This window comes from Erythranthe guttata, chromosome 2, assembly GCF_056151865.1.
Source record: "Erythranthe guttata isolate IM_541 chromosome 2, IM_541, whole genome shotgun sequence".
Taxonomy (NCBI): Eukaryota; Viridiplantae; Streptophyta; class Magnoliopsida; order Lamiales; family Phrymaceae; genus Erythranthe; species Erythranthe guttata.
In genome coordinates, this window is record NC_142534.1 from 3,525,854 (window position 1) to 3,548,931 (window position 23,078).

The 23,078-nt window shown below is 36.7% G+C and overlaps 4 protein-coding genes and 1 long non-coding RNA gene across 5 annotated transcripts; all 5 read left to right on the forward strand.

Moving 5' to 3' along the window:
* The first annotated feature begins 817 nt into the window (after positions 1–817).
* LOC148772135 (uncharacterized) lies at positions 818–2,062 on the forward strand. The gene is made up of 2 exons (XR_016030053.1): positions 818–1,004; positions 1,632–2,062. It is a non-coding gene; the product is annotated as an uncharacterized LOC148772135 (long non-coding RNA).
* A 1,917-nt stretch (positions 2,063–3,979) lies between these two features.
* LOC105969956 (putative 3-hydroxyisobutyrate dehydrogenase-like 3, mitochondrial) lies at positions 3,980–5,162 on the forward strand. The gene has a single exon (XM_012994727.2). It carries the CDS (start codon positions 4,086–4,088, stop codon positions 5,010–5,012), a length of 927 nt encoding a protein of 308 aa, XP_012850181.2. The 5' UTR covers positions 3,980–4,085; the 3' UTR covers positions 5,013–5,162.
* A 6,706-nt stretch (positions 5,163–11,868) lies between these two features.
* Positions 11,869–14,853, forward strand: LOC105970205 (11S globulin seed storage protein 2). Its single transcript, XM_012995011.2, has 3 exons — positions 11,869–12,130; positions 12,872–13,580; positions 14,469–14,853. The coding sequence occupies exons 1-3, from the start codon at positions 11,929–11,931 to the stop codon at positions 14,590–14,592; spliced, it is 1,035 nt and encodes a 344-aa protein (XP_012850465.2). The 5' UTR covers positions 11,869–11,928; the 3' UTR covers positions 14,593–14,853.
* Positions 14,854–15,875: 1,022 nt separating this feature from the next.
* Positions 15,876–17,329, forward strand: LOC148772136 (glutelin type-D 1-like). Its single transcript, XM_088825155.1, has 2 exons — positions 15,876–16,146; positions 16,504–17,329. Exons 1-2 carry the CDS (start codon positions 15,948–15,950, stop codon positions 17,253–17,255), a joined length of 951 nt encoding a protein of 316 aa, XP_088681281.1. The 5' UTR covers positions 15,876–15,947; the 3' UTR covers positions 17,256–17,329.
* A 2,056-nt stretch (positions 17,330–19,385) lies between these two features.
* Positions 19,386–22,974, forward strand: LOC105970129 (kinetochore protein). The gene is made up of 11 exons (XM_012994926.2): positions 19,386–19,748; positions 19,836–20,054; positions 20,145–20,235; positions 20,316–20,495; positions 20,633–20,722; positions 21,310–21,417; positions 21,619–21,672; positions 21,799–21,913; positions 21,998–22,155; positions 22,245–22,340; positions 22,643–22,974. The coding sequence occupies exons 1-11, from the start codon at positions 19,585–19,587 to the stop codon at positions 22,721–22,723; spliced, it is 1,356 nt and encodes a 451-aa protein (XP_012850380.1). The 5' UTR covers positions 19,386–19,584; the 3' UTR covers positions 22,724–22,974.
* The last annotated feature ends 104 nt before the right edge of the window (positions 22,975–23,078 follow it).

The following is a 23,078-nucleotide window of genomic DNA, read 5'->3' on the forward strand; positions in this document are numbered from 1 at the left end:
ATATGTAATATATGAATACTGAAATGACAAGTAAATTATAACCTTAGAAAATATTAATCGGTACCAGAAATTCTATGTTGCATTTTTCCTGCGTAATCGCCGATGGAACGAACTGCTGGAGGTTCATCCAATTTCGATCCCCTAAAGGCAAGTGCGTAGGCTATGGAATCCCAAATAGAGCTCCTTTGGCTCTAAAAAGCTGTTGTGCTTTTATATAAATATATAGTATATACACCGAGGGTGCAGGTGCATTTTCGCTCTTTTGAATTTTCTTGCATTTTTCTATAAACTTTCGAAAAAGATGTAAAAATATTGTGAAGATTCGCTTTATATCCAAATTTGGAAAAATAGATTATAGACTAATGTAATTTCTAAAATTCTCAAAATTCATCGATTCCAAGGCGTTCCGAAATTGGAATGCTGCATTTCGATTTTTTTGGAATAAAAATTGGAACCTATTTTTTACTTTCAAAGATATTTGGAAATTTCTCCGGAAAAAAAAAAAAAAACATTTTCGATCCATTCTATCCGAATTCTAGTCCATAGTAATAAAATTGTACCCAATGTTACATGGGGTTGTCTAGGGTCCGAGAGGGTCGTACTTCTCGGACCGTAATCACCCAATAAGAATGTGCCACGTAGGATTAGTACGTACCCAGTAAAAAAAATACGATACCTGCCCTATAATTAAAATTACATAAAAACCCTTAATACTAAAATTTAATTATAAACTAATAATTAATAACTAAAAATGATTACAAGCAATAATGAGCATAAAATAATAACATAAATATTGTTGATTAACTTCTTCGTCAATGTTTCTGCGTTCATCCCTGTAAACCTTTCTTCCTCTCTTCCCGTCTCTCTTCTTCCGGGCGACGATTGAGCCGCTCTCAACATCTCTTCTCCGGGCAGAGACCCTTCATCCACAAAATTTATCTCAAAATTCGAGGCACCGCGTATGCCAGAGTGAGGAGGGTCCCTACGATTCAACCCTGAAATTGGTAACTACTGGATTGGTTTCCATTTGTTTAGTTATATCGTTTCCACAATTGATTTTATTATGTTTTGAAGAAAATCATTGTTTTTTATTATCACTTTCAAACTTTTGTACTCCGTTACTTAATTGATTGCGTGAATTTTTGTGATGAACGAGAACTGTTTGCTAAAAGTCCTGAATGAAATGGCCATTAAGTGGGCTGGAAAATATTGGGGTCTGCCTTTCTTGTTCAACTTGTTTAATTTCTCTCATATGTGCCCCATTATCTGCTTCATTCTTTATCCTCATCAACTACATTGGCCTTGTGTTCTCCTTCAACTTTTCTTCTCTTCATCTTATTGCATCACCTGCTGCATAGAGAATTCCTCATTTAAAGTAGCTCTTCAATTCCATTTTTTTTTTACTTTAGTATGAATCGAAGTATGATTGTTATTGTGTGGTGTCGAATATGAGTAATCAAATTCGATGTTGTTGTTTTGTTTTCTCTAAAGTCTATGAATGAGCTTAGGATCAAGATAACAACTAACTTTTCGTTTTCAAAATATATGTTGTTCTCTTTCTTACATGATATCTCTCTCATAAATGTATCTCTTCAAAATTCCATCATTGATGATATCTCCTAATATGGTAGAAGTAGTGAAGATAAAGGTGGTTTACTCTCATGGGAGCTTGTGAGAGAATATTACATATGGTTGGCACAACTGGTGATTGTTCCTCCCATGATGAACATGCAATCATTGTTTTCCAATATTGAATCGCCAAGGGAATACATATGTGATCAACAAGAAATTGAAAGGAAGATTAAGAATCACAATCAAGCAACTCCAAGACGATTGTTGCATAAATATCGAAGAGATGAGGTTGTGCAGTTTTAAGTATGGAGTAGTACTTAAGGGGATGTGATAAATTATCTGGTGATATAAATTGAATGTTATGATGTTAGATATATGTTAACCACTTGTAATTTATGAATGCTAATACTACGTCTGTTGTATTGATCATGCTGAATTGAGTGCTCACTTGTTCGAAAGTAGGGGCAAGAACATGCAACGTTTTATTTAATTTGTCTCTTTTTAAAAATTTATCTAATTAAATGAACTTATTGCATTACGTAAGATGCTAATTCATCTCAGAAAAAAATAAATAAGAAAAAGATACTAATGGATTTAATAAGCTTAATTCAGACTTCTATTTTCAAAGAAGAAAACTTATTGTTCTTCCTTCCATTATTCAGTAAATTTATGTGGCATCTGTGCATTTTTTAGTATTATTGTTCTCTTCCTTATTCAAAGAAATTTAGTCTTAGTTGTTGATAAAGTTAAAAATATAAATGAATAACTTGGTGTTTAAAATTTGAATACACTCATACAGTAAAGTACAACTCTCTACCTCAGTTCCTCATGCTCTTCTGCCTCACCTTATATAAAATCTTACTTGCAAAAACACATATACAATCGAGATCATAATAAATATTGCAATAAATCTTCGCAAAATGATGCATTTTCATGACTATATTTCTTTGATTATTCAAAACGCATGCATGTCATAAGGTTTAAGTTGTTCTACAAACTTTAATTACCAACAAAATGATTGATGATCAAGATGATGATAAACACATGATTCTATTAATGACTTTTTATAGTATTACACCGAGGGCAACAACTAGACGATTTTGTCAATCCTAATGCCCAAGATATTCCAAAATATAAATTAAATGGCGTGTGTATATATATATATATTCGAATCTGGAACAACGCACATCCTAATTCAAACCACATTTCTATAATTTAACTAATTAATCGGAATTTGAACCACATGAAGCATCAATGGTTGCAACCTCGAAATTCTCCATTCCTCCTAATAGGAGCAGAATATTTGAAGGTAAAGTTTTAGTAAAAACAAGCTACTTCATTTTCGACAGCACGAAATCAAGGGTTGTCATCATCCATGGATACCGAGCAAAATGGGCTTTGTTGGTGCCTCACCATCACAATTTTCCAATAGTTCGATTCTTCACTCCTGAAATAGTGAAATTAAATTCCACAAAATTAGTTATTGTACACGTACAAGTTCCATCAACGTTAAGACAAATTAAACATATTTTTATTTGAAATTTATTTGAAACCCAATACAAATTTACTTAATAACCAATAGAACAAATAACAGTTCTCAGGCCAAATAAAGTACTAGTTAGAAATGCCAACCAACATGAATTAACAAACATTATATTTATCACACAGCTTAAATATCCCTCCTTAATCAACAAGATAAGAAATCTTTGCACAAGAAGTCCGGGAAGAAAGAGGATTGGTCACAAAATTGAAAGGAATTCTGTTTTTTTTTTTTTTTTTTTTTTTTTTTTTTAAATATCACTCACCATATTTCTCAATAAATTTCTTGGTTGTCTTGGCTATCAAAAAAAAATCGAGAGGGGCGACGAAAACACGTAGCAGCGCGAAGAAACCCTAGATTCATCTTAATCTGATGACAGGTTCTATGGCGAGGTTGACGAAGGTTAATTAAGGAGAAAAAAATATCTAGATTTGCAGAAAGTTTGATTTTGATTTTGGGGAAAGACATTTGGGAACTTTTGATTTTATTTAACGTGTAATTTTGTTGATTATGATTATTATAATGTTATTTTAATAGAGATTTTAATTAATTTGTTTTAATCATATTCTTAATTCATTGATTTGAGAATATACATGGTTAATTAAGTAATTTATAGGAAGTACGATGTGTGCATAGGAAGTACGATGTGTGTACGGTGGTGTACGATGTGTTTTTACTAGATTCGTACTTTAATTTTTAAATTTCTAGTGTTGTACTAGGTCGTACCAGGATCGTACACAAAATCAATGGATGAGATTAAAATTTAATTATTTTAAACGCACCAGATTAAATATTTTATGGTCCGAGAAGTACAACCCTCTCGGACCCTAGACAACCCCATGTTACATTATAAGCTTATATTTACATTTTAAATATAAGCTTCAAGCCTTGAACACTGTGTTAAAGATTAATTCATCTCAATTTTATTGAAAGCAATCTCACAGTAGCAACTAGCAAGCACCGGCGCCGAAAAATGACCAGTCGTTACCCGGCGCCGATAACCCCGACCCGAACCCGCATAGGATGGATAGGCATCGGCGTTATGGGCGGTGCGATGGCCTCCCGCCTCATCGCCGCCGGATACTCCCTCTCCGTCTACGCCCGCACCCCCTCCAAATCCACCCCCCTCCTTTCCCTCGGCGCCACCCTTGCCCACTCCGCCGCCGACCTCGCCGCCTCCTGCGACATTATTTTCACCATGATCGGCCACCCCTCCGACGTCCAAACCCTAATTCTAGACACACTTATTCCGGCCATCACTCCCGGCACCGTCATCGTCGACCACACCAGCAGCCACCCCGCACTCGCCAGGCGAATCCACCTCTCCGCCCTCGAGAGCCGCTGTCACTCCGTCGACGCCCCCGTCTCCGGCGGCGACGTAGGCGCTCGATCCGGCAAATTGGCAATTTTCGCCGGCGGCGATGCTGACGTGGTGCAGTGGCTGAAACCCTTGTTCGATGTATTAGGGCAAGCGACCTATATGGGGAGTGCCGGGAAGGGGCAAAGCTGTAAAATCGCGAATCAGATCACCGTGGGTGGGAATCTAGTGGGATTGAGTGAAGGATTGGTGTTTGCCGAAAAGGCCGGATTGGACAAGGTTAAGTTCCTGGCGGCGGTGAGTGGCGGCGCCGCAGGGTCCGCTGCCATGGAATTGTTCGGGAAGAGGATGATTGATAGGGATTTCAGGCCCGGTGGTTTCGCGGAGTATATGGTGAAGGATTTGGGGATGGGGGTAGATGTGGTTTTGGAGGAGGAGGAGGCGGCGGCGGTGGTGGTCCTGCCCGGAGCGGCATTGTCGAAGCAGTTATTTTCCGGCATGGTGGCGAACGGAGACGGGAAGTTCGGTACGCAGGGCGTTATTACCGTTATAGAGAGAATCAACGGAGTTAATCACGATTAAGGTTAGACGGAAGCTCGGTAACGAAATTTTTGGTGTTGCATTTTCAGTTGAATGAATCTATTGAATTGTGTTTATATATTGCTAGAATGAATTGTTCATTGAAAATATAACTAGAAACTTTTGTTACTGCTGAAGATTTTTTTTTTTTTATTCAGATTCTTGTTGCATTGCGTTTGTTATTGGCAACTAATATGCTAGGCAATTAAGAAAATAATAGATGATATTTAGTTCAGAATCAAGCATTGATATTATACTATATTCATTTTTACATTTTGAAATTTATTATTGGGACAATTTGCTATACAACCATGTACTAGAATTTTCTTTCAAATAAGGGCAAGTCACATTCCGCATTAAGTTAACAGCCCCCGCCACCAACCATTTCAGTATTAATGATCGGACCAAAATTTACCTTTCGTAATTACTTGTTGAGTGACAATTATGTAATTACTTGATGAGTGACAATTCTATGATTATTATTGAATGGTAGTTCTATAATTACTTGGTGAATGACAGTTATGTAATTACTGTTAGACGACAGTTCTGTAATTGTTTGTCGAGTGACAGTTCTGTAACTACTGTTGAGTGGCAATTCTGTAATTATTTGTTGAATGGTGGTTATTACTGTTCAGTGGCACTTCTGTAATTACTGGTGAATGGCCCTTTTGTAATTACTAGCCCGAGTGGCAATTATGTCGAAATTTACTGAATGGTTGTTATGTAATTATTATTGAGTGACCGTTCTGTTATTATTTGGTGATTGACAATTCTGTAACAACTCGTTGTGTGGCAATGCTGTAATTATTGTTGAGTGATAGTTCTCTAATTATTTGATAAATGAAAACGACAATTCTGTAATTACCTGATGGGCGACAGCTCTGAAATTACATGCTGAATGGCAGTTCTATAATTATTTGTTGAGTGACAATTTTGTAACTTAAAAAGAAAAATATAATTTTTGGGATTGGTAGATGGAAACGAAACCTTGTCATTTCAGGAATTAATGGCACAAAGAAAAATGGGAAAGAAACTGGAAGCCCAAATACGCCGAATATGTATATACCCGACAAAATCAGCATCGGGAAATTTGAAGTCCGCAACAGAGGCGAGCCGTACGCGTAGGTGGCAGAAGCGGCGGCGTCGATCTCTGCTGCGGCGTGGCTCTATTGATCGCCCGTCTTGGACAACGAGCGGCGCGACGGTGGCGTACAAGCTTCAAGGGAGACAGTGGCGGTTTTTGTCGATAGAGAGGTGAGAGGAGGTGTTTGTGTGGAAAATGAAAAACAGTAAAAGTGGAAAAGAAATTCGCCCGCGTTACTTTTTGCTGGAAAACGAATGAAACGGTGTCGTTTTGGAGGCATTTTGGAAGGAAAAAAAAAAGAAAAAGAAATCGGAGAGTCGCTTTTCAGGAGCACGACTCGTATATAGTAATTAATTCATATGAGCTAATTGGATGGAACCCCTTTGTAATTTCAAATTGCTATTAAAAAAATTAGCACATACCCCCTTATGTTATCTTGTATAGAGCATGCTGCCCCTTTTGTTTTTTTTCAAAATTGGCTGTTGACTTACATGCAATGACTAATTTACCCCTACAAAGGAAAAAATGAAAATTAAAAAAAAAAGAAAAAGAAAAAAGAAAAAAAATAAAAAGAACACAAAAGAGGCTGCAAAAGAATGAAAAAGAAGACAATTCTTCATTTAAATCATCAAGAACACATTTATCTTCTTTGATTTTTAATACTTCTCAGTATTAATGCCTCACAACTCGCTAGAATCAAAGTGTTTGTCCGGAAAACATTTGCCCCTATCGAATCTACTTCGAACCAAGCCCCCACCTTTAGAACTTGCTGGAAGATTTGATCGGAAAACGTCTGCCCCCGTCAAACCTACCTTGGACCAGCCCGCACCCTTAGATCTCGCCGGAAGAACTTTCCCGCATTCGCCGTTCTCGCCAGAAAACCATGGTTGAAGGACGCAAGGGCTGAAAATCCTCCATTATCGACGAATGCCGGAGGGCTGGGATTCTTCAAGAACTTTGCGGTGGCAAAGAGAAATTTGCGATGGAGGAGGGGATAGTCATGAAGGCGAAGAGGGAATAACCTCTGCTATGGACGGTGTCACCGGCGAGAAGAGTGGAGGAGGCGATTGGTGGAAGGAAAGGGGAGGCGGTGGAAGAAGAAATTTGGGAAAGAAGACGACGTATTTATTACTTCAGATTTTTTCTTTTACTTGTTTGTTTTAAGAAATTTTGAAAATTGCAATTTAATCCAAAAGAATTAATTGTTTATATTAAGCATCAATTAGATTTATCTTTATTTATAAAAGAACTTCAGAAGGTATTTTTGACTTTTCATGTCAGAAAATACATTCTCAGTCGTACAATTCGCATGTGATCACAGGACATGTTTTCAGGGGCTTTTTGCTTTGACTAATTTTCATAGGGGGTTTATGCCAATTTTTTTAACATAAGGGTCTTTTTAGCCATTCTAAATTACACATGGGTGGTTTTTGCAAAATACTAAAATGCTATTCATAGAACATTTTTTACCGGCTTGCAGTGCGACTTTATTTCATTTGTAACTTTTCTTCAAAAAATTCAAAATCCTCTCAAACCCTATCCAAGGCCCTTTGAATTCCTGCGAATTAAACGAGCAATTCAACAACGATTTAAGGTAAAAATCGAACTCGAAATCTTTAATCCAATGTTTTGTAGTAGTATATTAACAAATTTCGTCGAAAATCTATACGTTTTCAGTATTTCGAAGAAATTCGAAACTTTTCTGGAAAAAAATTGCGTTTCGTGTAAAAAATCACGAAATTAAAGGGCTAATTTCGTGATTTTTTCCACGAAATTAGCAGGATTGTTTGTTTTTCTTACGTTTCGTGCAAAATCTTACGAAACAAAAGCTTACATTTCGTGTGATTTCTCACGAAATTAAAGCTTTTGTTTCGTAAGATTTTGCACGAAACGTATGTGTTTATGAAATTTTGCAGTTATTTCGTGGAAAAACACACGAAATTTGTGCTTTTATTTCGTGAACACAAACACAAAATGTAAGCATTAATTTCGTGTATTTTTCCACGAAATAACTGCAAAATTTCAGTTTTTTTTTTTAAGATTTGTTTTATTTATTATTATTATTTAGACTGACGTTAATAGTGTCTTATTTAACAGATGGCATGCAAAGGCAAATCAAAGGCAATTATGCGAGCAGTTCGTGAAGAGGCTGAGCATCAAGAGCTCGAGCGCGAGCGCATGACTATGTCTACAGGACGTAGGCGAGAGGCTGAGAGAGCTGGTGAAGCCAGATCATCGGTTGCACATCCCGATGTTGGGTCTTCTCGTGCTATGGAGGAGGAGGAGGAGGAGGAGGATGCTGTGGACCCCATTCACGAGACTGAGGTTGTTGCTCATGGAGGTCGTGGAGGTCGTGGAGGCCGAGGACGGGGACGTGGAGGTCGTGGTGGTCGAGCTCATACTCGAGTCAATCCGGATGTGCTAGATGGTCCATTTCCCGGTGGCCCGCGGGATCCGTCTTTGATTCCGAGTTTCAAGTCGCACGTAGCGGCATATATTTGAAGGGAAGAAGTAAGTTAATTACTTGTTTTAATTTTAATATTATAATTTTTGTATCTTATATTAAAATATTTTTATAGTTGATTAATTAATATGTTTTCTAAATAAATGATTGCAGGAACGTCCGGTTGGACGAGTGGAGTCCCGTATCAACTCCATGAACCAATTCAACTACGAGAAGATAGCAGCTGCCCTAGAAGACATAGATGTATTCGTAGACAAGCATTTTCTGCGGATGACCGGTTTGTATCCCCTAGCCCGATGTTATTTACCGCGCATAGATGGTCCGCTGTTGTTTGCATTCGTGGAGCGGTGGCAGCCGGAGACGAACAACTTCCATATGCCGTGGGGAGAGATGACTATCACGCTCCACGATGTTCAGATGATTCTAGGTGCCAATGTGGATGGACGGGTGGTCACGCCTAGGTACGACGAGGCCATGGAGCGGACAAATTGCGTGTATTTGTTGTCCGAGGTATTAAACCTCGATTTTGAGGAGATTGATGAGACATGGAAGCATGGGGCCCCCACATGGAGGGTGATACAGAGATAGTTGCTGATGCCCGACACGCCCATGAGACGTCGAGTTCAGATATATCTGGTGTTTCTCCTCGGATCGATTTTATTCCCCGACAAGACATGTGATAGGGTGAAGCCGTGGTATATGCACGTGCTCGAGGATTCAGTGCTTGATCATGTAGGCACGTATTCGTGGGGTTCGGCATGTTTGGCCAATCTATACAGGGAGCTAGGTATATGCAGTCGAGCACAGTGATGAGCTTGGCGGGTTGCACCACCCTTCTTCAGATAAATTTTAATATATTTTTGTACTTATTTTGTTCATAATGTTTTTAAATTTATATATTCTCTATGTTTATTTGCCTAAATATTTTTAAATAAATATTGCAGTGTTGGATATACGAGTATTTCCCGAGATTCCAGCCGCCGGAGGAGAGCGAGCGGTACCGCGAGTTTCAGCCTCGATGCAAGAGGTGGAACACGCCGCCAAAAGCGGGCACGGTCGAGCATATTCGAGGTTTACTCGACAATATGACAGCGGATGATGTAAGTTTTTTATATTTATGTATTTATATTTTTTTTAAATATGAATTTTTCGATTTAAGTGTTTATATTTTTTTTAAAGATGAAATTTTTCGATTTTATGTAATTGTAGTTTGTTTAAATATGAATTTTTCGGTTTATGTTTGTAGTTTGTTTAAATATGATTTTTTTTATTTATGTATTTATATTGTTTTTTGTTTAGGTCGAGTGGCTACCGTATGGTCGGGATATACACGAGAGTATCCCTCGTACGTTGTATCATGGCACGATCCAGTACATGTGCGTCGTAGAGCCGTATATGCCTGATCGTTGCGTCCGACAGTTCGGGTGGGTTCAGTATATTCCGCGCGGCTTGATTCCATCGATGGAGTCATGTTCACGCGGTCCCAAAGGAGGTGCATCGTACAAAGTCAACTACCCATATCCGGGTGGTATGTGGGACATGGTCCAGGCTCATTCCATTCGTGCCAACGTATACAAGACGGCACGACAACGGGGGAAAGTCGACGAGCACTACATGAGTGGTACACCGATCGGACTCATCTGAAGATCAACAACTCCGACGTAGGCCCGACTCCAGTGCATCGAGAGAATGTGAGGCCACCAGATCAACCGGCTTATTACTAGATAGTACGTGCATTGTACCCGATCACCATGAGCACTGGACCGGACTGGATGCAGCAGTTTGCCGATCTACGTGCCGACTTTGGAGATATTATGCAGCCCGCCGCCCGATATATTGGCATCGACTAGGACAACGACAACGACGACGACGATCATGAGGTGCAGTCGCCGAGGAGAGCGAGGCGGTAGTTTATCGGTTTTTTTTGCCAGTTATGTATTTTTATGAACTATTTAATTTTAAAGTTTATTTTTATTATTATTAGGAACTAATCATTTAACTAATCTTGTTTATTATTATTACGAACTATTTAATTTACTAGTTTGTTGTTTTGTATTTTAATTCACTAGTTTTATGATTTGAATTTAGAAACTACGTACAACTTAAGCAATTAAAATACACATTTAAACAACCTTACAAACAACCTTACAAATTTAATCATTCCAAACACATATGTTAAACATATAAAATGCAAAACACAACGCTACAAATTTAAATATTCCAAAACATAAATTAAACATTAAAATGCAAAATTAAAACAAATACAAATTTAAACATAAGTTAAACTTTCAAATACCCGGCAGATGGTTATGATTACCACTACTCACACTCAATCGCCATAATCCATCCTCCGTTGATTTTTTGCCAATTAACCTGAACGGACAAGAACGTTTCTTCAATAGTACGTGTCGTCCAGATTGATATCTTGCACAAGTTAAATTATGATATTTTTCTGATTTACAATGATTAATCAGTCGATGATTATGACTAATTGTTGTGTCTTTTGCCCACATAATTAACGCTTCTCTACTATCACACACAATACCACGTTCAAAGAAGTGACTATGATCGTGAGATTGTTCTTTTAGTTCCTGCATAAATATTTGAAATTAAAAGACACTATTTAAGGGATTTCGTAGAAAAAACATACGAAATAAGAGCTTCCATTTCGTCGGTTTTACTACGAAATGTAAGCTTTAATTTCGTATGCTTTTCTACGAAACAAACAACAAACGAGTTTAAGACATATTTCGTATAGTATTACACGAAATGGAAGCATATATTTCGTGTGTTATAACACGAAATGTCTAAAAACGTTGGAAATGAACAAAAAGCGTGTATTTTCACCTCAAAATCGAAGCCGTTGTCATCCATGTCAATAATACTTGTGCTCTAACTGATATTGGTCGAAAAATGACTGAATTTGAAAAATTTCAAGAATTAAAGGTTGAGAGTGTTTGAAAGGGGGTTTGGATAAGATTTGGAAAAGAAAAAAAAAATGAACTATTTTGCACTGCAAGTGGTAAAAACCGCACTGATAATAGCAAAGCCCATGAAAATATCAACAACTAGTACTAGTACTTGTAGTGGGTAATTCATTCACGTCCAATACATTTCAATTCACGTGCTCAAATGAGTTATGAGCTACAAAATGTCAAAAATCGAATATAACGTGGAAAAGTGTCTCAACTCCCAATATCGTTTTGTTGACACGGCTCTTTTTCATTATTTAATTCTTTTTATGCCAGAAAAATAATAATAAATAGTAATTAATCTTTAATTTGTTTTGCTATAAATAGGCATACCATCGTCAATTGCTTATTGTGTGTAATATATAATATATACATATATACAGTTAGTTGTGTTATTCCATGGAGTTGAATCTATCTCCCCAGATGGCTGACACAACCATATTCGAAGGAGATGGCGGCGGATACTACATTTGGACGGATGCCAAGTCGTCTCCGGCGCTGGTGGAGGCGGAGCTCGCCGCCGGAAAACTAGTTCTGCAGCCACGTGGCTTTGCTCTTCCTCACTACGCAGACTCTCACAAGATTGGTTATGTTGCTCAAGGTAATTTATGTGATTGGTTGGTCTTCTTTAGATCCCCGGTCAACGATTGTTTGGTATGATCGTTGACTTTTTATCGAGTTATATTCTACCATATAAACGTATGAATATATATATATATATATATATATATATATATATATATATATATATATATATAAAAGATGAAAAACTATCTAAAGTAATATCTAAAAGATCTACTGAAACTATGTTCGATAAGATTAAGGTGGTGTTTGCAAAATCTTTTAGAAATAGATTATGAGCTTTTTTTTTTTTCTCATATATATCTGTTTTAGGTGTTTGTAAAATCGATTTTAGCTTTTACTTCTCTTAAAATAAGTTGTTTTAAGCTATAATTTTAAAAGTAATTCATGTACCTGCTTTTTCTATATAAATTGATATCGCTACTTTTTTTAATTTATAAAAAAAGGCCCAATTGCATTTTAGAAAAGTCATAGTTGACTATATACATTTCGTACATAATTCAATAAGTTTTGATTAATACTTTTAGACCGCGTTTGGATTGAGAGATTTGAAATGAATGGATTTCGAAATAGTCGGAAGGATTTGAAATGACTTCAAATGTAAAAAAAATCTAAAAATCTCCACAATTACTAAAGAAAATAACTAAAAATATGAGTTATGGATCTAAAATTTCTCGGCGAATGATTAAATCGAAACCGAATCGATCAATGGATTTGTTGCTACGGATGAAATCCCTCCTTTAAAAAACGTTCAATGTAGGTACATGCACCGTTGGATTGGTATCGCCAACCAACTCCGAAGAGAAAGTCGTCATAATCAACAAAGGGGAGGCGATTCCGGTGTCCGCCGGGACTATTTCGTGGTGGTTCAACGGCGGAGATTCCGACGTAACCCTAATATTCCTCGGCAAAGGCAGCCAATCGTACAATCCAGGACAATTCAACTACTTCTTTCTCACGGGAGCCATTGGTTTAATGGGAGGTTTCTCGACCGAATTCATCAGCAAAATTTACAATTTCGACGAATCGGACTTGCAAAAGCTGGCGAAGAGCCAAGTGAATCCGTTCATTATCAAGCTTGGTCCGGAAATAAACATGCCCTCCGAATCCAATTGCACCGTTGGAGGATACGTTTTCAATTTCGAAAACGAATTTTTTTCCAACGCGAATACTATTGAGATGACGGCCGATAATTTTACGATGCTCGATAAAATTGGGCTTAGTGCCGGTGTGGTGAAAATCGAGCGCAACACTATTATGAGCCCTTCTTACAGCACGGATTCGGCACAAAGACTGTTTTACGTCACGAAAGGGAGCGGTCGCGTTCAAATCGTCGGCCTTAACGGGACCCAGTCGTTGGATGCGATTTTGGAGGAAGGTCAGATATTTGTTGTGCCCAAGTTCTTTGCTGTAACTCAGTTAGCTGGTGAAAATGGATTGGAATTCTTCTGTGTTTCGACTTCTCCGAGGTAAATCTTGTTCGTGCATGCACTTTTTAGCTCGAATTCGTTTGGCTAAGCTTATTTTAAATATCTGGTGATTTTTTTTTTTCAAGAGCTGATAAATTTTTACGTTTTATTTTTAAAATTATTTTTAAAAATATTTGGATAATGAATTTATAAGTTGATTTTACTCATCAAAAATGTTAAAATGAAAATGTATAACTTTTAAAAAAATATTTGAATAATGAATTTATATGTTGTTTTTACTCATTAAAAGTTCTTACAATGAAAAGTTGTAACTTTTTAACAAATATCTTATAGGCTCTCCAATAACTTATTTCTTGATTTGTTGAAATCATTTTTTATTAAATTAGGGCAAATTACGGTCACCTCTGAGGTATGGTCAAATTACAAAAAATCTCCATATATTTTGGTAATTGCAACCACCACCCCTTCAATTGTACATTGTCTTACGAAAATACCCCGAATTCAGTAGATAAATTTGACACGGCAAAGGGGAACGTGTAAGACAATACACAGTTGACGAGTGATTGTAATTACCCAAATAATAGGGGTTTTTTTTCGTAATTTAACCTTATTTTCGGGAAGTGAGCGTAATTTGCCCAAAAAAATACCACGCATATTTTTAAAAACTTATAAGCTGTTATACATCTTATACGCTGTTTTTAACAACTTATATACTTAGCTTAATCACACTTCACTATGTTGTTTAATTACCTCATTGCTCGCCAAGCAAGCAGTGAGTTTTAATAGATTAATTTACTTAGCTTTAAATCATATAAAAGTTTATGTAATAACAATTAAAGTAAGCGTGTGAGGGACCAGAATACCAATAAAAAACGTGTTTTTCGTTACTTGAAGAGAAAAGAAAACAAAAAACGTGTTTGATTGCAGGCCGGTACTGGGGCAGCTAGGTGGGATCGCATCGGTCTGGAAAGCGTTATCTCCACCGGTTCTACAGGCGGCACTCAGCATTTCTCCTGATTTCGTCAAAGATTTCAAGTCGAAGATTGAATAAAAAACGTTAACACGATTCTCTCGATCTTTCGGAGACACGTCTTTGTTAATTTAATTATTTTTAAATAAATTTATGATGAACCGTGGATTCTATTTCATTAGAAAGAGCATGTATTTGGGGAGGGTGTGTGTGTGAGGTATTTGAATTTTAGTATCTATTGCATGTAACAAATTTAGGAGTTATGCAGAAATTTTAAAAAAGATGAAAACAATTTCATCCTTGAAGTAATATTTGATTTTATTAAGGGAGGGATTTTTTAGACATTTCACGTGTAATACAAATTTTAATTTGATAAACAAAATGTCTTAATGACTAAATAATTGAAGTCCCGCGAACAATGTGCTTCAAGAAAACATTGGAAGGAAAAATCGTGATTTTAGTTGGTTGCCACCGGATTTGAATGTGGCCAAGGTAAGCTTTGATGCAGCAATCAATGAATCTAATGGGATTGTTGGGCTAGGGGCTATCGCTCGATCACATATGGGGTGAGTGTTTGAATTGGTCTTCGATTTGTCTTAGACAAACTCTTGATCCTACGTAGTGGAATTGACTGAGAATTCAAAGTTGTCATTGAAGGCGATTCCGACGTGGTTGTAGAAGCGATATTCATAGTGTGACAGACTCGTTTGAGACTTTTTTCGGCACGGCATATTAGGAGGTAAAAGAATAGAATTGCACAGAAAATGGCTCGACTTTCTTTAGAAGGTTCGTGTAATTTAACAAATTTAACTCATTTGGTTCTAAATATTGTACTAATGGAGGTTGTTTCTTGAATAAAAGATTCATGATAGTTCTCAAAAAAAGAAAAAAACATAGAATTTAAAAAACCTCATTTAATCAGAATTAATTCGATATAAGTAATCAAACGAGGCATAAATAAATAAATAAGGTTGGTCATGTAGTTGGTGTGCATTCCAAACGAGGGGAATATTGTGTGACCATGAACTATAAATTAATAGACATTAGTAGGAATATTTATTTCGTTCCATCCCCAATAATTGTTGCCTATTAGTTCAATAAGTGTTGGGCAATTCAACAACCGGTTTATTATATGCTACACTGGATTAATATATCGGTATCCGATAAAATTCACCAGAGTGTAGCATTTGTCGTTATTACTTATTTGTGCCACTAAACCCTTAAAGTAATATTATTCACTCTCCACAATTATTTGTCCCACAATCAATTAAATATTCGCCACCAAAATAACGTGCAAAATTGTCCCAAGATTTACAATATTCTTTTTTTAAATTTAATTATTGTCCTTCGTACCTAATAAATAGGCATATAATCGGCCAAGTACTTCCAAACACTAATTGCCATCTGAAATTATCAATTGTGCATAATTGAATATAATGGAGTTGAATTTATCTCCTCAATTGGCTGACACGACCATGTTTGAAGGAGAAGGTGGTGGTTATTACGTTTGGACGGCGGCTAAATCTCCGGCGCTTGCTGTGGCGGAGCTTGCCGCCGGAAAACTGGTTTTGCGGCCACGTGGCTTCGCTCTTCCTCACTACTCAGATTCTTACAAAATTGGTTTTGTTACTCGAGGTAATAAGTTTCTAACTCATAAAATAGGGTAATTTACACCTACACCCCTGAGATATGTTAAAATAACTTTAAGGTTCATGTAATGCATATTTGTCCCCATGATATGAAATCTTGGCTCCAATAATTGTTTCAGGGGTGTGTCTGTAGTTACCAATATTACAGGAACCTTAAAGTTATTTTAGCATATCTTAGGGATGTAGGTGTAATTTATCCCATATAATATCCTAAATAATTAATAATCACTATTCATAAATAATAGATTAAAAATATATCGCACAGTTATAAATAAATAGAGTGATCCTCCTAATCTAATTAATCAATTTTGTAACATTAATTCTGGATCTATGTATATAACAGGTACATGCACTGTTGGATTGATAGCACCAAATAGCCCACAATTAGAGAAAGTCATCATATCCATAGAAGGAGACGCCATTCTCGTACCCGCCGGAACTATTTCGTGGTGGTTCAACGGCGGAGATTCCGATGCCACCGTAATATTCCTCGGCAAAAGCGGCCAATTATCTCACTATAATCCAGGGCAATTCAACAATTGCACTGAATTTATCACCAAAATATATGGTTTAAATTTCAACGAAGCTCAACACCACCCGAAAAAACTGGCGAAAAGTCAAACAAATGCATTGACTATGATTGTTAAGCTTGGTCCAGAAATAAAGATGCCATGTCAATCCAATTGCAACATAGGAGAATATGTTACCAATCTTGAAAACAAAATTTATTTCAATGCTAAGAATACGTTAGTGGATGGATCAATTAATAACGGTGTCGTTCGTGCGAAAATGACAGCTGGAAAGTTCCGTTTGCTAGACAAAAGTGGGTTAAGTGCTAGTTTGGTGAAACTCGAATACGACATCGATGGTGTTATTAGCCCTTCTTCTTACGATACGGATTATTCAACACATCGAGTCTTTTACGTCACGAAAGGGAGTGGTCGTTTTCGAGTCGTTGACTTTAGTGGGGCCCGATCGTTGGATGCAATTTTGGAGGAAGGTCAACTATTTGTTGTTCCCAATTTATTTGGTGTAGCTCAGTTAGCAGATGAAAATGGGTTGCAATTTTTTTGTGTTTCTAGAACTCCAAGGTAATAATAAATTACAAATGGTAACTATTGAATGAAATAAATTTCAATTGATGCAAAATTGTACCAAAAAAAAAAAAGAAAAAAAAAAAAGTTGTTAATCAGTGTACTGTTGGAAGTAAGTGATTGAATGAGAGAGTTTTTATCGAAATAATAAACACAGTCAAAATTGTAACCGTAAATTATTACTTCATGTGTTGACTTTACGGGGTGGATTCGGGAATCCCAATTAGGGAATTCTAGAATAGAGTGAGGACGAAAATTGCATCGATTTGGCCTTCTTGTACTTTGGTTCGATATCACTTTATCCCATTCTACTCTCTATTCATCGATTTGCCTCCTTGTACTTTGGCTCGATATCACTTTACCCCCTTCTACTCTCAATTGCATGATTTTCCCCCCTGTACTTGAAAAATTATCTCAATGTGGCCCTCGCCGTTAGTTTTCAGACCTTTGACCCTTAACACCGTTTGATCTAAGTTTGAAAATTACAAAAAAGTCACCCCTCCCAGTTTAAATAATTATTAATAAAATAAAATAAACAAAAATAAATTGTGGCTGGCGTCATGGACTATGTTTTCTCGCTGTCTTGATTTTTTGATTATTTTATTTTTTGTTGTTTTTTGTTTTTTATTTTATTTTTTTATTTTTTTAATAATTATTTAAACTGGAGGGGTGATATTTTAGTAATTTTCATACTTAAATCAAACTGTGTTAAGGTCAAAGGTCTGAAAACTAACGGCGAGGTCCACATTGAGACAATTTTTCAAGTAGGGGGGCAAATCGATGCAATTGAGAGTAAAAGGGGGTAAAGTGATATCGAGCCAAAGTACAAGGGGGTAAATCGATGAATTGAGAGTAAAAGGTGGTAAAATGATATGAAACCAAAGTACAAGGGGGAAAAGCAATGCAATTGAGAGTACAAGGGGGTAAAGTGATATCCAGCCAAAGTACAAGGGGGTAAAGTGGAATTTACCCAAATATAAATAAACTTACTAAGAGCAAGACTGAAAATTACAAATATACCCCAATATTAATTTAGATATTATTAATTCAAATTAGGTTAATTGCTATTGCAAGTCCAAAAAAAATAAAAATAAAAATGAAAAAACGAGGGGGAACTCATTCCCCCAACAAAACCCCAACCTCTTCTTCTTCACCCTCATTTTACACATTTTTTTCCACAAAAAAATTTCCATATTCTCCAAAACCCTCATCACACAAAAACCCCTCAAATCTTACTAAAACTTGCAAAGAAGGACATTATGGATACACAAGATATAAATATGGAGGATTCTAAGGTCGAAGAACACAAAGGGGTAAGAAATATTGTACTTTGTGATCGTTTTTCTTGTTTTTCGCACCTCATTTCATGTACAAAAAATTCAACGTGTACATGTTGAAATATGCACCGAATATCGACACACCAGTGTCGAAAAATTCAACATAAATCGACACTCTTTAATGTCGAATTATATTGAATTTTCGACACTAGTGTGTCGATATTTGGTGCATATTTCGACACTGGTGCGTCGATTTTTCACTGTTACAATTTTGTAACCAAATTCCCATTTTTTCTTGCTTTTCGTGATTGTTGTAGTGGGGTTGGGGCAATAACAGTTGCAGGTGGGGAGGTTCTAGTGGTTGTCGACTGCAACGGCAGGAAAGGTGGTGAGCTTCAACGGCGATGGAGCGGCGGCGATGGGGTGGCGGCGAGTCTGCTGCAATTGATTTTTTTTTTTTTTTTCTTCCCTCCTCGTTTTTCAATTCTGCTTCTTCTTTCTTTATTTATTAATTTTTCTTTTAATTTGATCTTACAAAAGTAAATTGATAAAAGGGTATTTGTTTTGTTTGTATTTTATTAAGGTTATTATAGTCTTTTTATACTTAATTTGATAAAAAAATTAATTTGGTTTTGCCCTAAGTAAATTTTGTGATTGCAAATAGTCTCTTCCAATTGCAAAACCCACCCCATTGCCACCACTATATGAGATATGCAATTTAAGGGTGTAATTTGCCAATTTTAAAATTGAAGGGTCTAAAGAGACAATTTATATTATGTTAGGGTGGCAAAACGCAATTCAACCAAAAATTTCCTTCCCATTTGAATTTCAGGCATATTTTACTTGTCGATATCGGGTCAACCCGATCCATTTGAAAAAAACCCCGACTCACTGAGAAATTGAATTTCTCACTCTCAAGGCGGGAGAATTACCACCGCCCACCGGCCCACGAATCCACTTTCTCTGTAATCAGTCGCCGGAAAAGCTCGAACTCTTGGCTAGAACTCACATCAGTTTCAATCACCACCGCTGCAAGCGAATTGTGAAAAAAAAATGTCGAAGTTCGAGTACCCAAGGCTCCCCCGCCACGAGATCATTGCGGTACTGGCCGAATCCCAAATCGCCGCCGTGTCGGAGGCGGACCTCCTCCACCCCGACCCCGACTTCATATGCAACCTGTACACGCACATTTTCCTCCACATGGACGCTCTCCAGCAGTAAAATTCCCAAACCCTATCTCCTGCTTTTTTTTTTTTTTTGGATTCCTTAAATTGCAAACGATTTGTAACCACCGTAATCTCCAGGGAGGATCCGGGGCAGGTGGAATTCGGGGCGCTGGAGCAGCTTGAAAACCCGGATTACCATGCGCACTCAGTTCAGGTCATTAATTTGTACGAAAAAATCCGAAAATTTATCGCCGCCGTCAATTGCCCTAGAGCCTTCACTCCTAAAGACTTGATGAAGCCGGAGACTGAACGCACGGAGCTTTTTCTCGGCGCCCTACTCAATTTTCACCTCCACAGGTTAAATGCTTTACTATTTCGAGGAATTTGTTCATTTTCAGTAGCTTGAAATCCTGTGTGTTATTTGTTTTTTTTTTTTTTTTTGGTTAGACACACGAAACTGAATCTATTGAAGCCAATTGGGGATGATTTGGATGCTTTTGAGGAGAGACGAGTAGCCGCTGAAGCTAGAATATCACAGGTACCATTGGGAAACTGATTTTTTTTGCAGATACTTATGTTGGATAAGTTTTATATGCATTTACTTTTTGAATATCTCAGTTGAATGCGGAGATAGCAGAGTGTGAGGAGTTGAGAGAGAGTGAATTGCCGCTTATCCAAGAAAAAAAATCTCAAAACAAGGAACTGCATCAGACGGTTTCAGGTCTTAACAAGCATCAAATGAGCTTGAAGACTTCACTTAAACAATTGAAGGAAAAATGCAAAGAAATTGACGACAAGGTTTGCCTTCTGTTGGCTTGATGTTTTTCTTTATTAGGTTAAGATTTTCGACTTTTATTATAAATACTCTTGATTCGTTGACGTGGATTGTTGTTCGTTACTAATCTTTATAGTAAGCATTTGCCTTTTCTTATCAGATATCTAATGCTGAATTTGAATACGTTCAAAGTGTCCAAGAAAATGCCAGTTTACGTTCAAAACTTGTCCAGTCACCGGACAAACTTCAGGTATATTGTCAAATCTCTGTGAATTCTGCATAGGGATAGAAAAAACTTCCACGAAATGAAAGATAGTTAGTCTAATACGTTAACAAAGTTATTGCAAACATTTTGTTGTCACAAAGAAATATGCTGCTGTGACAGTAAGGGTCGTGCTGCTTCTGTGCGTTCCAGGATGTATCAGTGTTGAGACATTATAATTAACAAAGGCATGTGTTGTTAGGCACCAGAATGCATACGAATTTGCATCTTTACTATGTGTTTATGACTGTTTGTTGTCCCTGTAGGCATGATCTTTTTGACATAACTAAGCATGATGTATATAGTTCTTCGTTTTATAGATGTCTAAACTCTCTAGTTTTATCGATGCAGCGTTATTTTTTGGTTTGTATACTTTTTTACGTCATGAAATCCTGCAAGATGCATGTTTGTGACGAATTTATTTGCTGCTTTCTTGTCTTGGCGTTTATACTTTATTAAGTTCCCTTAGGTAGTAAAGCTAGGTAAAAAAAAAAAAAAGAGACCGTATTGAAACATTTATAACCTGACTCTGGCGAGCGATGCATCTGTTTTCCTGATTATTTTACAAATTGCAGAGGGCTTTGAAAGAGAAAAAATCGCTCCAAATTGAGAAGAAAAATGCTGAACGAGCTGCAGTACAATCTTTTCAGGATAAGACTGCCACACTTGAGGCCTATGCTAAGGTGTTCTCCCTGTAGAAATATCACATTGCATAGTTTGACCTTCATAGCAATTCATATCTTCGACAGCAGCAACTGTAGAAGCTTACAGATTTTGTCATTTTCTGTTGCTCCATAGATTTACTCCATTAGTTACATTTATGACCGTGCTATGAATGCATTCATTTAGTTATAATTATTTTTTGAAATTTTCTTTTCCCTCAGGCTTGCAAGAAAATGTCCAAGCAATATGCTCAGATGCAAGCTGTGCAAGAGCAGGTTTGTCAGTCAAAATATATATGCTTCACTATCTCGACTTCTTTCCCTTTTGGTTGTAAATTTTTTTATCAAAACAAGAGGGGAAAAGTATAATGGAAATAATTACGGATCCCTACTATCAAACAGGTAAATTCTGCAAAGTCGGTTGATAAAGATGTGAAGGTCCTCAAAAGTAAGCTTAGTGATGAAGGAGTTTTGATTAAGTCGCACGAAGCAAAACTTATGGAACTGCAATCAAAAGGTAGCCATAGTATCATCTGCTATAATAATTGCCTTTGCCCTTTCTACTCTGCTGTTTTTTCTTAAGTTCACTATATAAATCCAGCCGACAAGTTAAAAGAATTCAAAAGGCAGCTGGAAAAGGAGAGAGCTCTCCACCATGAGGAAGGGAGCAAAGAGTTAAATAATGTGAGATTAGAAGTGGAATCAAAAAGGCATGCATTAGAATTGAGTCAGAGAGAGGTGGAATCGATAGTTGCGGAGGTATTATTGATATTTCAATCGTTTTCACTGGTTTATTAGCTATCTGATTATCTAGTTTTCAGTTTAATATGCTCGGAACATTTTTTCAGGCGGAGGCTATAACTTCAAAGAAGAGAATTGTAAAGGAGGAGGGAGAAGCTAAAATGCTGCAATTAGGCCGTAAATTTGAAGAAATTGTGACAGAGGTACATTTATTCGTGTTCTTATTAACTATATCTAGTTCTCTTCTATTATTAAACGAATTTGCTTTATTCACAACCCTATAGTTTGTTCGCTACGTTAGGATAATTTTTTCTAGCTGATTTACTTTTTCTCCGAAGGTGTTGCGATATGACATGCAGTATATTATTCTCTTCATGAGTCGTAGAAGTAGACTTTCGTAGTATATCTGACGAGATATAGTTTGTATATATTATATTCAATATTCAATTATTTTACGGTTATTATTCGAGTATAGCTAAGCTGACAATTGTGATTACCTATGCAGTTCGAAAACTACTACAAGTCGATGAATAACTTGATGCCGATGAATGTACTAGACAAAGAAGTCGTTCGTGGAAGGAGCTGATTTTTTTATATGTGCACTTGGTTAATCTATCTATGGCTGGGCGCCCATGGTAGAGCTTTCACTTTACTATACCTCACTTCTGAGTTGTTATTTAACTTATTATGTAAGATAGTTTTTTTTTTTTTTTAAATTGATTTTGTGTGTTATTACAGCACATTTAAATAAACTGCTAAAAGAATCTTGTATTATATTGAAACTAATAGATTGTAATATATGTGTGACTGTTTGTGTAGTGTATTCAATCTTCAAAATTCTCAATTTTAGGCAAATAATTCAAATGTGTCATTAAATGAGAATTGTTGTCTTAGAAAATGGCAGCAACTTTCTTAGCCTTTATTTAGCTTCCAGGATCTAA

Excerpts from the sequence above, each read along its gene's own strand:
- LOC148772136 (XM_088825155.1), top strand. The coding sequence starts at position 15,948 with ATGGAGTTGAATTTATCTCCTCAATTGGCTGACACGACCATGTTTGAA. Across the intron at positions 16,147-16,503 it reads AATTGGTTTTGTTACTCGAG|GTACATGCACTGTTGGATTG; the intron begins GTAATAAGTTTC and ends TGTATATAACAG.
- LOC105969956 (XM_012994727.2), top strand. The coding sequence starts at position 4,086 with ATGACCAGTCGTTACCCGGCGCCGATAACCCCGACCCGAACCCGCATA.
- LOC105970129 (XM_012994926.2), top strand. The coding sequence starts at position 19,585 with ATGTCGAAGTTCGAGTACCCAAGGCTCCCCCGCCACGAGATCATTGCG. Across the intron at positions 19,749-19,835 it reads CACATGGACGCTCTCCAGCA|GGAGGATCCGGGGCAGGTGG; the intron begins GTAAAATTCCCA and ends CGTAATCTCCAG. Across the intron at positions 21,418-21,618 it reads CACTTGAGGCCTATGCTAAG|GCTTGCAAGAAAATGTCCAA; the intron begins GTGTTCTCCCTG and ends CTTTTCCCTCAG.
- LOC105970205 (XM_012995011.2), top strand. The coding sequence starts at position 11,929 with ATGGAGTTGAATCTATCTCCCCAGATGGCTGACACAACCATATTCGAA. Across the intron at positions 12,131-12,871 it reads GATTGGTTATGTTGCTCAAG|GTACATGCACCGTTGGATTG; the intron begins GTAATTTATGTG and ends CGTTCAATGTAG. Across the intron at positions 13,581-14,468 it reads TGTGTTTCGACTTCTCCGAG|GCCGGTACTGGGGCAGCTAG; the intron begins GTAAATCTTGTT and ends GTTTGATTGCAG.